At 44.6% G+C, this 15892-nt stretch overlaps 1 protein-coding gene across 1 annotated transcript in view; it reads left to right on the top strand.

Moving 5' to 3' along the window:
- Positions 1-170: 170 nt before the first annotated feature.
- The window catches only part of LOC119437254 (zinc finger protein on ecdysone puffs-like), a 58358-nt gene continuing 42636 nt past the window's right edge, over positions 171-15892 (top strand). The window contains exons 1-5 of the mRNA XM_049660394.1: positions 171-255; positions 1321-1531; positions 3878-4168; positions 9746-9871; positions 13389-13412. Coding sequence (XP_049516351.1) covers positions 1325-1531; positions 3878-4168; positions 9746-9871; positions 13389-13412 — 648 coding nt within the window. The 5' untranslated portion in view covers positions 171-255; positions 1321-1324. The remainder of the gene's footprint in view (positions 256-1320; positions 1532-3877; positions 4169-9745; positions 9872-13388; positions 13413-15892) is intronic.

Genomic DNA, 15892 nt, shown 5'->3' with positions numbered 1-15892 from the left:
TGTACATGAAGAAACGAAAGTGTATGACACACTGTACTGCGTAAAGAGAAAAACTAGTTTGCTTGAAACACCAATAAAACTATTTTGAGCCTACTCCAAGACTTTGAGCGCAAAGCTTTTCAGTTTGCTCGATCCGCTATCATCATCAAAATGTTCGACACATCTTCTTCATCTCTTTGTGTTTACGTTCGATTGGTGCAGTGTGCAGTTGCCGGTCGTCGTGGTTGGGTCGTCCGTTGCGTTGGAGTTCAACCGGTAGGAACACTACTGATGGAGATCAGTGTCTTAAGTATTAATGGCATGCAATTCGACTAAGGCTTGATTGGATCTAGGATTTGGTGCAGCAGCAGTATTGTACTGGTGCACCAAAACCTACTATTTTGTGGTGCGCGAAATGTACGATAGGCCTAAAGGAAAGAAAAAGAAAATTGCATGCGCATTTTTCTGTTAATGGATTTCTACCGGGGCTGAGGAAATATTAACGGTCTCATTAGTAGCTGTGGTAGGGCTCCCTTGCATGAAATTTATGTGAAGCCGGCAGCATTTACTACTGCGAGTGCAGAGCAATGGAAAAGATCCTGTGGCATAGCCTGTGGTGGTAACGGCGGTAGCTAAAATCTCCGGTGTCCATTTGTAGTGGCCATAACGTTTTGCAAGTGATAAGCGGTGCATGTAAGATACGGTTGACAGGAGCTACCACTTCAGCGGCTGCAGTGATCAGTCTTCGCTGGCAAGCACTCGGTGAGACGTGGCCTGCCCTACTGCTGGATTCGAACGGGCCGTTCGGTCAGCCAGGCTTGGTTATCTGACGCACGCGTTGCTTGATGATTTGAGCAGCGTTTTTGACTGCCAATGCTGTGGCCGTGACGCGTGTTCTCAGGCTAACCTCTGGCCGAACTAAATAATTTACGCTACTTGAACCATTCTTACATTAATGTAGAGAGCGTCGCGTGCGAGAAACTTGTAAGCGGTACTCATGATTGCGGGCGAGCTTTCACTTCAGCGGCTGTAGTGATTTGAGTGCCAGCATCCAACGAAGTGTGTGTTCTGCAAGCTTTGATTATCTGTTATTACTGTTTTATTTTATTTATTCGCCGTGGCTGCCTGCATTATTGACATCCTTGGAACGGCTGAAATTGAGCTGGCCACGTCTTGCAAATGAGTATAAGAGAATGCTTGCATCATTCGCTCACAAAACAAAATGTTTAAAGCTTTTGCAGAGCATCCTGCTAAGCCGACATAAAATGTCTGTTCTCTTTCTTTCCCTCGAGAGTCCAGCCTCGTGCAGCATTTGACGTCGGACCACACTTCTGCTTGCAGTATCATGTCGAGAAGATCCGCTCCCGATAGCCCCTGGCAGAATGGAATGCCACCGTTTGGTCTCTGCCAGCAGCAGTTCAATCCAATGATGAATTGTGGCCCCGTGTGGGCACAGCATAACCTCCCCTTTATGGGCGGGAGCATGGCTCCCGACATGAGGTTTGGAGGCAACGTTTCCTCTCGTTCGAACTTTAGACGCAACTACGACCAGGTGAGAGCAGACTTCACAGCAGGCACTGGCCCGTCATGTCTTTTTTTTCCCCTTGATTTTGGTATGCGCTTGTTTGTGCCCGTTGTGTGAAATTGTTTTTTTTTTTTTTTTGGAAAAGCAGCAGCATGGGCCTGTTGACGTCCCTCATGCTTTGGTTGCTCTTCATAAAAAGCAGTTCGGCCAGGAGGAGGCCAGAACGAGCTCGTGGCTGTAAGGCAGGCCTCATGCTGCGCTCTGTGAAGCCACTCTTGACTTGAGATGTCCTCAGGGAATGATTGGTTGGGCAGCCCTCGGAGTGGGTGGCCCCTTTTTCTGTCATATTCTGCATTGATGTTCGGCGGCACCTGTGAATCGCAAGAGGGACGTCAAGTGCTGGAGGAGCAGCGTCGGATCCAGACACAATGATCACGAAGGCTCATGACTGCTTGCAGCGCTCTATCTCTAGCGTGTGCATCATTCTTCAGGCATTCTTTATAAGGCTTTGCCTTTGAGCGTTTTTGTAAAGCGCACCTCTAAAGTGCTGCATGTCGATGAAAACCACTAAAGCTTTGCACTTGTGGGATTGGGTAGACGTATAGCATCCTGCGAGCTGTTTCTGAAAAAGATGAGTCACCAGAGGTGATCTGCTGTCAGCGTGGTGCACATTTGAGTGACCATCACTTTGGTGCTGCTTAGGTTCAAATGCCTTTCATCCACTGAAACAGGAAGCTACTGCTGTGGCTAAGAATGGGCTCCACTGTGCTTGTTACTTGTCTGCACAGATGCCGTGATCACAGATGGTGGACCCTCTTCTGGGACTACATGTTTTTGAATGGTGATCTTAAGGGAACATTGGAAAAACTTCGAGTGAGGCCAGACAGTGTGTGGAGAGTCCTCAATTTGTTAGAAGCAGCTCATTCATTTGCTATCAGAAGCAGTTTTCAGTTAGTGTGGAATTCTCTGCCTGCCAGTGTATGGCTATTTTTTTTTTGGTTTTTTTTTGTGCCACCAGGAGAATGTTGTAGATCGCTTGCTTTATTCTTCTGGCAACAGAATCCTCCTGGAGCATAAAAATTTAGGTACTATAAAGCCCTTTAGTTTCGGTGTCCTGACTTTGCAGGAATTTCGTGATTGGAAAATGTCGCAGAATTTAACGGCAGGAAATAAGGACACCATGCTGAAAACTAAAAAAATTTTGCCAGCTAGTTCTACTGGAAGTACTGTTTAAAATAGGGCGTATTTGATTTACTTGGCTGCACAAACTTGCATTTGCCAGTATTTTCAAATGCTATACAGGGAATCTCCAGCCTTGCAGAGAGGGAGGGCCATACTTAGATGAGCCAGGTGGCATGCAGGAGCTTCATCAGTGGGGCTGCTAGAGGCACCTTGTCATCTTTGCCCTGCTTCATTTGTGTAGTGATAGTATCAGCATACCAATTTCAATGTACAAGAATTTTTGTTGCCTAAGTGAGCCTTATGGCATAAATCTGAAATAGTGAAGTTTAGTAGATATGGGAGTTTATAAAGTTCAGTTTGCGCTGGTTCCCCTGTCAAGTATGTACCGACTAGCCCAAGCCTCTACGGTGTTGCAGTAGATATGAATACGGCCAAAGCCAATTGGGGCTGTGAAATTAGTGTTTCTCAGTACTTTTAAGTTCAGTAGCTAAATTCGCTCTTGTTGCAACATGTGCACAAGATTAAAGGGGCCATGAGACAAAAGGTTTGAGCTTGAATTATGTATGCATTGCATGTTAAGCTATACATGTCCCACAGCAGGCTGGCAAAATTTGCATTTGGCACGATAGACAATTTGTACTTGAATCTTTTATATAGCAGTTGAACACTGATGGCGACAAAATGAAATGTGTTCTGCATGGTCGATGTGCGCGGTAGGCTTGTGGTATCTCGTACATGCGTCTCAGTGGTCAGTCTGAGCTAGTTTTGACAGGTGTTCCCTGGTTTGTGCTGTTCTTATTGCGCGAGTGGAAGAATTGCAGGCACTATGCAACAGGCGATGCCTTTGCTGAGCAAGGAAAGTTTGGCACGACGCACACGGTTGCCGGAGTGGGTGATGTAGCGGTGGCGCCGCACTTCTTGACGTCACAGAAGCCATGCCAAAATGGCGGTAGCTGTTATTGGAAGGAGCTTAAGAGGTAGCGATTTCGCATTGAAATTTCGGGTCAAAATGTGTACCGAAAGCCTAGTTCTTTGTATGACCATATTGGCCCTCTACTTTTGCAATGATGAGTTGGACGACCATGTCATGGCCCATTTTTGGCAGTACCTTCGTTTGACCAAATTAGTGACAGACCATTGCCCTCTCTGTTGTTGGCCAACAGTAGTTAACTCCAGTACTGGGTTGTGCAGCCGGACCGCTACAGGCCACGCCAGGGATTCAACGACCGTTATGGCAACCGCCAAGGTGCATACAATCGTGGGGACCGCAAACGTCCTGGTCCCCCAGACCGTTCTCGATCACCTGCTCCGAAAAGAACAGCGCGGCGTGATGGCAACCGAAAGGCAGATCAGGATCGGCCAAAGAAGGCAGGTGCATCTGAAGGAGAGGGTCCTGCAGAGAATGAGGAGGACACCACTGGCACTCAGAATGATGAGCTTTATGATCCTGCTGAACCTACCACAGAGGACATTGCAGACGGGGTAAGCATTGCTGCCTGCAAGGGTGGCTTTTTGGATTGTAAAGGAGGGGTGCATCACAGTAAAGTGGTACTAATCATTTCTGCCTGCCCTGTGTTTAAGATATGCGAAGGGAACTTCGCGTATCTATTAGGCACTGTGTTGCAGAAGTGCCACTTAAATTGTGGGGTTTAACGTCCCCAGACTGCATACTGGATTATGAGTGATGCCAGTATAGAAGGCACCACATTAATTTTGACCACTTGGGGTTCGTTAACGTGAATCCAATTCATGGTGCATGTGGAAGGGGGTACATACATAACTGCGTCTGTGCTGTGATGTTTCCTGTGTCTTGATTTGCAAGTACGTGCCGTATCTTATTTTTACATGATTATAAATTACTAAGAACGGGAATTTAAGCCTTTCATACTCGATACATTTTTTTACTGGTGCGTACATTCCCGGAAAACACGATTTTTCGGCATCAACGTTCAGTACATCACTAAACTGCTATAGTATGATACGTTTTCCAGCTGCTAGATCCTATGTAAGCAAAAATGCACGAGGCGCGCTCAATCGAGAACAGTATATGTCCGGAAAATGTATCTTGGGGCTGGAAGACATAGGTACACGATCGCAGTATGCAGCAGGAAATGGCGGTGCGTTTAGGTTATTGCGTATTAAAAGCGTGCAGTACGCTTCCAACGGAACCACACGCTGTGCAACAGATAAGCGAAGATGATTATTGCAATAGGGTTGGTGGTGAAAGCTGTGAATAGTGCCTGGAGAAGATTTGCTGGTACCGGAATAAGAAACTGAGTGCGAGCCGGCGTTCACACATGAGACGGGCGGGTGAGTATTGTGGTGAAGCTGCCACGGCAGTCGGCTATATACTGTTCTTGACTGCATTTTCTTGTTTACATGGGATCTAGCCGCCGGAAAACATATCATACTGTTGCAATTTGGCGATGTACTGAACGTTGATCCTGAAAGATCATATTTTTTGGGAACATATGAACCTGTAAAAAATAAGTAACTCTATTGGGTATGTTTTTTTTCTCGATTGCGGATGTTGGTGACAGGAAATCGTACTTAACAGTATTGTATCAATGAGGTTCTACTGTATATCATTTTTTTTTTTAAATTTGACTTTGGTTAACTAAATTTTTCGTTCAGTTAGACCCTGACTGAAGGCCATGGCCGGCGCCCATGCATTTCCATGGGGCCAAACTTTTATTTCGAACCTGAAATTTGCCTTCATCAATCATTCGAACTTGATCGTGGCCCCACTGGCTGCAGCATTTTTCTTTGTGGTGCTGGGGAACAGTTATATAATAGGATATGTTATCGCCTGCTGAAAACACTGATTTCTTGCCCTCCTTTGGCATTTTTCAACGTGAAATTGGCAGGTCACAGTTACTGTATCTACCCGATTTTAAGGTGTGCCCTTTTTCAAAAAGAATTTGTTCGGAAATTGCCTTTGCAGAACTATCAAATATGAAACTGTGTTCGAGGCGTTAGGCCTCATTCACATAGTCATCTATCATGTTTAAAAAAAACACACTATTTGGCGCAATGGAGCAGTAATCGAACAGGCGATGGTGGTGCCAATGCCATCTGCAGCACGTTTCTGTACAGTGATGAGTGACTCGCTGTATGTTCCTCTGAAACTAGACTACTGTAATCTAAATTTGTGCAGCTGCTGCATGAGCCGTGGTGATTGCCTGCTGCTGCTTTGAAGGATCATTAAATTTAGCGATGGCTTTCTTATTTTCTGCTTGGTCGGTATCCCATCGAGTGCCGGAAAACCAGAGCGTCGGCCAACGTCATCGGCATGCCGTTTTTGAGGAAACCTCGGCAAGGGAACATTCTTTCCTGACAGAAACTGGTGTGATGATGGGATTGGAATGTGAGGGCTGTGTGAATCAAGGGGTGCCATCTTGTAATGTGCTTTAGCGAAAGCACAATTATGACCAGTCATGTGAGGGAAAGCGAACGGTTGCTCTAGTCAAAGCACGATTCTGACCAATCATGCAAGGGCATGCGAAAGGTTCGCTTTTCGAACGTTTCAAGGTTGTGCCTGCAGGCCAGTGTCATCGTGATGGTTACAACATTGCCGCTGAAGTTTTCATGTAGGAGCGGTAACTTAAATATGTGCTGCTTTCAAAGACAAGTTATTTTACATGCGGAGCTAGAGGCAACAGTGCTGTCACGTGTTTATACACCGGACCTGTCCAGTTCGAATTAATGACTCTACTTGGTACTTACCTTACGTCGTCGGCTTCAACTCTGCATTGCTGGAAGGCCTAGCCATAAGAATGCTGCCTGTGCAGTATGAAGTGCGAGAGCTCGCTCTATACCCACCGTGGTGGCTCAGCGGCGGTGGTGTTCTGCTCTTGAGCACAAAGTTGTGGCTTCGATTCCCTGCCACTGTGGTGGTCGCATTCCAGTGGGAGTGGAATGTGAAACTGCTTGTGTACTATGCTCTAGGTGCAAGTAACTCCAGGTAGTCAGTAGAAAAGGGGTAGCAGCAACTTGATTTGGGCGAGTTCGTTCATCTTGAAGGCATATTGAAGCAGCATGATGGTACGAGGACAAAAAATGCACAAGACTAGGGTGACATAGCTACAGGAAACTGCAATGTAAAATGTGCTGAGCAAGTTTGGGAATTTCTATCGTGTATAAGAACCATTTATGAGTCATCCAAGTGGCCACTTTGCCGTAGCTTTTGGAGAAATTAGTTGTTTACACGAGCAACCTGTCTTAACAAGTTTAGGCTAGCTGCATCTGTTCAGAAAGATTGTGTTGACATTGACTGATGAAGTTGTATTTAGCATACAATGTGATGTGAGCAAGTCATGGGGCATGGTAGGTGACTGCTTGACATTTATCAGTGCTGGAAAGAGCAAAGCATTTGTGAAATGTCAAGTGAAGCCCCAGGAGCCATGCAGAGCCACCATTAGCTGAATGCTGACTGAATGACGCACTTCTAGGCTTAACGTGTGAAGCCGTAACAAAATGTTTTTTGGCGAAGAGTATTACATTATTAGCACACCTTTACAACATTTTTCTAACTATATTGAAGTCTGATAGGATGCGTAACTAAGTTTTTTATTTTATTTAGAAAGTTCATAAATGTGGGTCTCACACCCGCAGTTAAGGCAGAACGATGCATGGTTTAACCGCAAAGGGAAGAAATGCATAAACAAGAAAGAAAAAAAAAGAGTGTTCAGAAAAGCTGCCCAAAGAAATGCTCCAGAAGACTGGCAAAATTACGAAACCATAGCACGCCTTACAGAAACTGCAATTCTCGAAGCTAAAGACAAGTTTTTTTTAATTACACCCTTCCCAATAGGATAAAAACTGACCCGAAAAAGAAGGATGAAGACACATACAGGCGCTAACTTCCCACAACCGAAGTTAGCGCCTGTCTGTGTCTTCATTCTTTTTCTACGTCCATGTGTTTTTTGCGCTATAAGAAGACATTCTGCAAACACGTTACACCAACAAGCCCAAATGTTTACACTGATGGACCTAATGACATCAAGGCTGCCAGATTCGAGGCCCTCGCAATGAAATACGAAAGAAGGTGAACTGAGGGGCTCGATTTTGTTAATCATAACCACATAAAGCCAACAGACAATGAAGCCAAGGAAAGCATCGGGGAAATTAAGTGCAGTTGAAATTGTAATGTAGAAAATAATGAAGAAAAGGGGGGGGGGGGGGAAGTGGATGAAAAGATAACTTGTCGCCGGCAGAAGCTGAACCCACAACTTGTGCAGCGATTGTTTCGTTATGACAAATGAATAAGCTGCTGCATGGTTTTTGTGTCCTGTGTTTTTCATGACCGAGTACTTCTGACCGCGAAAAGAAAAAAAGCAGCGTACGACTAGCCTGTACAGAAACAGGGCTGCACACGCGTCTTTGCCTCACTTGATTTTTTTTTCTTATCTTTTGCTGAATGTGTCGGGGCTTGAAGTGCTCTAATTGTGCGATGCTCACACTCGGCTACACGAGAAGCAGGTTCAGTTGTTCCTAACAGAGCTGGCACCCCCTTCAGCGATGTTGTACATGGATAAGCAAATTATATAGTGCATTCTCTGTTGACTGCGAGGGAGAAAATAATTAAGCGCCTGTAACTGGCTGCACACTTGCTATAAAATGTAATGCTTGTACCTCATGTTCACTGCACTGGCCCAGTAATGGGTTTTGTTGCCGTGTGTGTCTGGTGTCAGTGTGAAATGCTGCTCATACTTGCTTCATGTCAGTCTTGCATAAACACGTAGGAGTTAAAGCTTTCCCTGCTACTGCATGCAGCTTGTGTAACATAAAAAGAATAGCTTTAATGTTCTCACATCGATTGCATGCTAAGAGCACACGACGATTGAAATGACAAAGGGTAAAAATGCAGCACAATGTATGGCAGTAGCGTGTGGCACAAATATGATACTTGTCTTTTAAAAAAACGGAAGTATTATGTGCTTCAAGTCGTCTAGTATGTTTCACACAGTGCCTCAAGCCCCCCAAAAACGTGTATAATTGCGCAGATCTCGCAGAAAAAAATTATAGTGACGTGTCACTTCGTGACAGCGGGTTATGCGCAAGCAGGGCTGGGCAAAGATTCTTTGTTAAGCAAGGTGCTGCGCGATACAAACATGGACGAGAAGAGCACAAGGACAGGCATACACTTGTGACTGGGTTTTATTCAAAAGAACACGCATATTTATACCTTCATGTCTGCAAAAACATTGCCTACGCGCGTGCTAGAAACCTGCTTTCTTTCTGATGCAATCTGATCAGGTTATCACTGACACAATAATCTCCCTTGTTCTTTATGAAGAAAGCCTCTGAAAGCTCACGTGCCATCTGGTCACAACTGCGTCTCAGAATTTTTGTTTTTGCCAGCAAAGACCGGCACGGTTTATCATGTGTAGCCAAAGGGCATACGCTGCAGTGCAAGGGAAAATTAGACCCTTTTCCGGTCTTTATTGAAAGCTGGTGCTCCTTTAGCTGTTCATTTATACAATGGCCTGTTTGATCAATGTAAACCTTCCCACAGGACAAGGGGATTTCGTATACAACCCAAGCCGAACATCCGAAGAACTGAGAGGCTTGACGCTTAGTGCAGTCTCGCAAGCTTTCTCCGGAGGCGATCCGGGGGCACAGTGAGGCCAACTTGCGTTAGGCAGAAAATACCATATTTACTCGATTCTAACGCGCCCTTGATTGTAATGCGCACCCGTTTTCCGTGACGACGACAAAAAATCAGATTGACTCATGACTCATAATCAGATAAAGATTTTGGCATGTAGAACCCTAGAATTCAATTTTAATTTTAGTATCAAGTTGACATACCTTATAATTCCCAACCTTTATACTTGCCGACTGTCATACTTTAACATGCAAAAAGTGTGCGTAGAGTTTCTGCAACTTCAAAACTATGTGTCGGTACTCCTTGAAGTTGTACAGCATTTTCATTTCCATTTTTTAAGTTAACGGTTGCACAGTTGTCTGTTGCAACATTGGTTGAGCTTGAATGTCTGGTGCTCTCGAAATAGCAACTTGACGCTTTGCCTTGTGTGTGCATTTTTTGTTGTTCAGGCCGAAAATGCTGAAATGGAAGAGGACGATTCTGGTGAAGGGGTTCAAGAGGGTGCACAGGATGGCGATGGAGATGGTGATCAGGAAGCTGAAGGTTCAGAGTCTAAAGATGAAAGCGGAGGCATGGTAAGAAAAGTTATGTAAGGATTACACAGAACCTGCAAATTTAGCTAGACAATGTTGGGAAAGGAGATGGGAAGAAATCTGGTTATGTGAGGAAGTGAATACTTGTACCATTATTTTTTTTTTGTCCTTTCTTTTATTTTGTTGCTAGTTCTCTTCTGCATGGTGTGCTTATTGTGTAGCACAGTGGATGATGGCCTGTAATGTTTTTCAGTGAGGACTTTGCTTACTTGGCTACTTTTGTCAGTATAGGCAGAGAATTTATTTCCAGGAGGGGAAAACGGGGCCAAATTCTGAAACCTTTCTTTTTGGGCTACTACCTAACCTTGGGTGAGGAGCCCTTCACACTTACTTGCCGTGAAGCATGGATGGAGGGAAAGTGTATTTTAAGTTCCCTTATCCATCTTTACGAAAGGAACTTTTTTGTTAGGTAAGGAAAGGATACCACGCGTCTGTGTTCAAGGGCACCCGTCATAAGCCTTGTGCAGACATCTTAATTCATCAAAATAAAGGAAGTTCATGCAATATTTCTTTGCATTAAATTGCTAATATTCAAATGCGTACACTTTTTCCGCCTTTACTAATGCCCATTAAGACATTCGGTCTGTTCAATTCGCTTGCACCACCTGAACCACTTCAGAAGGTGCTGCATCCTACTATTCGTTTCAGCGGTGGCACTCTCTGAACCACGCCGTTCATTTCAATAGGTGTATTAAAGGTGCAGGGCTGGTTCACTATTTTGCTGCACCCTCTCCACTGTCGGTGCAGACTTGGTGCAGGCGTACAGGTGCGAAGCAGCAGAAGATGATGCACTCAGGCTTACAATCCTGATTACACGCGTTTGATGTGTCTACACAACTGTAGGGTGTATTTACGCCGTGGAAGCCGCTCATACCTGCAGTTTGAGACAGTTAAACTCACGCACTCTATGCACATTATTCGGCTAAAAATCATCTGCACCTTGGCATTTGCTTCGTGTGTTGCATTGTGCCTGCAGCACAAAAATCGAGCTTCCAAATTTCTGATGCATATTTGTGAACTGGTTCAAAGTGGTGCAGGTGAATCAAAGGTTCCTATTACATGAAGGCCAACATGGGGGCACCTGTTGAAAGTGTGCCTGGCTGCTTGGATCGAAGGTTAGGTAGTAGCCGTCATCCTTCACTATTTGGTCTTTTCGCTCACAACTGATAGTTGCATTTGCTTTAGATATCTGTAATGATGCTTCGACAGCAACATGTTGGCGTCAGTTGGGCACTGTTCCTTAGCTTCATTCTCAATTTTTTTGTGCTGTAGGCCTAACGAAAGGCTGTACTAGCTGAACATAGCCATGGCAAGCCACGTGCACTGTATTATCACCTAGGCCATAGACTACAAAGTTTGCTTGTATTTGTACTGCTTGGTACAGAGGGCACCACAATCTGTGTGTCACGGGGATCGTCATCACTTGGGGAAGACAAATGCCAAGTATGGAGTTTCTGGAAATGGCTTTCCTTCATTCACGCCAGGCACTCCGGCGAGTTGCCTTCCAACCCTGTAAGAAAGGGACCTTGATCGAGTCAGTGGCAAAAATTTGGTGGCAAGTTAATGAGTGCAATTAAAGAGTGGGTTGTTCCTGCCACTGTTGCCCAACTGCCACCGGCTTTGATGCACTCCTCATGATGCCTGTCAAAAGCTTTCTGCGCAGCTTATGTTGCATTGTAAGCGGCACTTCGTAGGGCTTATGGGCTGGTTGTGGATGCAGCGCTCCCTCAGCCTGGCTCTTTTGGTGTACATAAACTGCGGGAACTCTTTCATGCTCTTTCTCAAAGGCATTTGAAGCCAACCCGCCGTGGTTGCTCAGTGGCTGTGGTGTTGGGCTGGTGAGCACGAGGTCGCGGGATCGAATCCCGGCCACGGCGGCCGCATTTCTATAGAGGCGAAATGTGAAAACACCCGTGTACTTAGATTTAGGTGCAGGTTAAAGAACCCCAGGTGGTCCAAATTTCCAGAGTCCCCCACTACGGCGTGCTTCATAATCAGCTCGTGGTTTTGGCACGTAAAACTCCATAATTAAATTTTTTTTCATTTGAAGGCATTTTCTCGAAGTTGCTATTTATCGTATACACTTGAGTTGCGGCTGCACTCGTGTAGGAGATGCACCCAACTCGGCAGCTGAAATAAAAAAAAAAAAAAAAAAAAACTGGGGGTACCTAAGCAATTCATATGTGTAAATGCGAGAGCATTACCGTACTTGTTGCTAAGCTTAGTGTTGCAGCGAAATGTTGCCGAGTTTAGTGCTGCTGCGTTGCGTTTCCATCGCTCTCCACCTGAATCTGCGAGAACTTCAAAATGGCCTCTTCCTCTACCTGCTCAGCTCTTGACTTGTTGGTGGTAGGGGTCATCTTGAAATGCTGGTGGTATAGCCAGGTCCTCCGGTAGAAAGCGCACAAACTGCATTGTACTTGGATTCTGGCACGCCAGGCTTTAGAGGCAGCTGGTACGGAACTGTATGTGGTCGTAGAGGTCCCAGGGACGTGACACATGCCACAAGCATTTGTCAGGAGAGATAGCAAGAAGGCTGTCAATGTGGTCACCTACTAGTACTTCAGGATGCCCAAATCATTTGGTAAGGACCTCAATGGTGATGTTAAAGTTGTTCTCTGTCAGGTGTATCGATTCAATGTCTCACACTGTAAGTCTGTCCAAATACATCTTGACGTACTTAACCTTCTCTATGTTCAGAAGCTTGGGGTTGGTGCGAATTGTGGCTTTGAAGCAGACACCTAGAACTTTTGGCACTCGCGAAGCGAGCCAGGAAGGACAGATGCCTGCGGCTTTGGCCATTGCACCCATAGCTATGGAGCTCTGGCGTTTGTGCTGATGTTTGCCAGCTCACTGGGTGGACTGCGTGCATGTACTGCGTACCACACACGTCACCGCCCCCCACCCACCTTCCACCTTTCCTCCCTTATTGCTATTCCTCTCTAAGTTTTCTCTGTACCATAAAGCTTGAAGTAAAATGAGACATGCGGTAATTAGCAGATGCAATTATGTATTTCTGCAAAACTGACAACTGCACCTGCTACACAGAAAATGTGATTATTAATTATATATTTTTATTTGCAAAAGTTCTCGGTGCAAGTAATACAATGGTGTAAACAGTTCTTTACAGCTCTTTACTGGACATACCAGTCTGTAGTTGCAAGCATATAAGGAGGAAAATAATAAAACTGCATGATAAAATTTTGATCTTGGTGCTTACAGTTAATCTTTGCATGCCCTTCACGCCAAGCTTGTTGGCATAAGTGCACCCTATTGCAAAAACGCTAAGGCCAGCATTGGCCGGCTGACCTACACATTTTTGCAGTAGTGTATACTTGCCAGTCTTAAAATTTTTACTTCTATTTCTCTCTGCTTCTTGAATTTGGTCATCATAAAATAGTTACTGAATGTTGCGGCCACTGACTGTTATGGGTGCATGCAGTTATTTTCCTGCTGTTGCTTATGTATGGCCTTCTCACACGCATGTCTTCTTTTTTAGGAGGCAGATGCAGGTGCTGAAGAAGTGAGTGCTCATTTCTTCCTGTGCTGGTGCTTTGGTGTTTAGTTGTGCGCAGACGTGTGCTAGCATAGCTAAAAGCAAGTGGGAACACTGTACTGATCTAATCACACAGATGCATGACTTGGCAAAATAATTGGGCTTGGTACACTTGCATACAACCATGGCAGTAGTTGCTCACACATGGCTCATAAATTTACAAGATTGAATATCAATCAACTTTCATGTAACCTTTTGCCATTTGGAATTTAATTATTTGTGGGAGTCGTTTGTGTCACATGTAAGATAGATTTTTTGGAAGTGTTGCACTGTGCCATTAGCTATCGAGCAACACATGTTTACTTGCCTTGGTAAGACAAGATGAACCTATGCGACCATTTCTGTGCGAGAAAGTTACCATGATGAAAACGAAACGAACTGCAAGCAACCAAACAAGTTAAGCCAATTGTGGTTTTGATGATTAGCAAAGCTCTTCTAGCATCATGCCTCCAGCCAAAAACACAATGTTTTAGAATAACGGCTTGCTAGTCTAGTTTTTTAACATTGACAATGTAATTGCAATGTTCCAACATAACAAATTTATTCATAAATACATGTGCCTATCATTATTCGATATTCAAAGCTAAGTATTCCTATTTTATTCTTATTCGCAAATTTTGATATTCGCACACCCCTATATATAACACATTCGCCGCCAACATTACTGCTAATTATTGTCAAACAAAGCAAGGGGCATACAAAGCTTCTTTTACATTGATTTCCACAGTGTGTGGGATCCGCATATTTTTTTTTATTGACTGGATCGTACGTCTTCTGGAGTAAATTTTTTGGCATATTTTTCCGAAATGTATGAACGAGGTTCTACTGTAAACGGTGACAGCGTTGCGGGCCCTTCTTGCCCTGGCTTTGGCATCAATCTCTGGCAGCACTTGAGGTGTGTAGATCCATTTCACTTGAATAAGTTACCTTGGCCGCTCAGGGCCAAGGATGTCTTTCACTCGATTCTATTCCTTTCTTACCATCCACTATTCATGGCCAGCCGATCCCATTAATAATGTGGCCGAACACTGCTTGGTTCACAGACAAAAACTAACTCTGAAAAGGAATAGCATTAGAACAGGATCACAGGGTCACAGGTTGGATTTTCGGCTACAGTGACTACATTTCGGTGAGGGTGGAATTCAAAAGTGCTTGTGCACTTCAATTTAGGTGCATGTTAAATAACTTCAGGTGGTCGAAATTAGTCTGTAGCCCTCCACTGTGGCATCGCTCATAACCCACTGTGCTGTTTGAAGACATTTTTAAATCTACAATTGCTAAACATTGTCTTAGCCCTGGACCCACCTGGTCGCATACCATACTGAGCAAGGCGGCCGGGCCCATTTGCGGTGAACTTTGCTGGTAACCGTGTGTGTCTAAGTGGACTTCCAGAAGTTTTAGCCTGTAAACGACAACTGCCACCTTGTATTTCAATTGCACCTTTTAGATGACTTTGTTGATTCATGTGCTGAAGTTGTGTTGGCACCTTGCTGGTACATCAGAAAAACTGCTGCAGTACCCCTTCAGCATGTTGGGAAGTGGAGATGAGCTGCATGTGTTTTTGTAGGCTGTAGCTAGCTGATAGGGTACACCAGCCCACAACATCCACATATCTGGTGCCAGCCAACTAGGATTTGACATAACGTTAGACAACGAAGGCCTATTTGTGCCCTCCTGTCCCAGTCCTTAGGTACAGCATTTTTGTTTGAGGCAGTGAATAACGGGGGTGCTCTTTATGGCAACATTCTACTTGTTAGATGCCAAGTGTAGAATTGATCCATCGCTCTCCACCTCTCCACCCCTTTTGGATGCCCTTTAGCCAGTCGATCGGCATAGCGCAGTGGTGCCCAGTTGCTTGAACAGTGCAAGCGGTGTTACAGGATGCAGCATGTGATACCTGTATAAAACAGCTCATCTGCTTCGTCAATCTGTTCAATAGGAGACTCATTCAATACTTGTTCTATACCATCTGACCTAACTCGGCTTGATTAGCCCCTTCGCTTCCGTCCGTTCAGCGCTCCGCTGCGCCTGGTGTTCTGTGGCTCATTTTCCTGCTTCGTTGAGCATGTTCCGTGTTGTAAGAAAATTTCTCTAAAATCTACAGACATCGCATATACAAAATGTATGATTTATATTGTTCACAAAAGGCTTCCAGGTCAGATACAGTAAAAAAGAAAAAAAAACAGGAAAGTGAACATAAAAAAAGTTTCATGTGTGCAGGGATACGAAGTGTACTTTGCATTTTTTGCACTTAGAATGCCTCTTGGACTTTAGGACTTGGCCTTCACAAACTAAGCACAGCATCAAATTGTTCTGCTTCACAGTTTTTTGGTGGTATGTGCTTAAACAAATCAACCTACTCTGAAGGCTGTACGTTTTTTTTTTTTTAGCCTGGTACTCAGGTTGCAACAACTACAACAACAGAGAGAAGTTTGGCGAGCAGGAAG

The sequence above is a fragment of the Dermacentor silvarum genome, chromosome 1, assembly GCF_013339745.2.
Source record: "Dermacentor silvarum isolate Dsil-2018 chromosome 1, BIME_Dsil_1.4, whole genome shotgun sequence".
NCBI classification, from domain to species: Eukaryota; Metazoa; Arthropoda; class Arachnida; order Ixodida; family Ixodidae; genus Dermacentor; species Dermacentor silvarum.
Note: the sequence above shows the minus strand (reverse complement) of the source record. Positions and strands in the feature narration are given on the sequence as shown.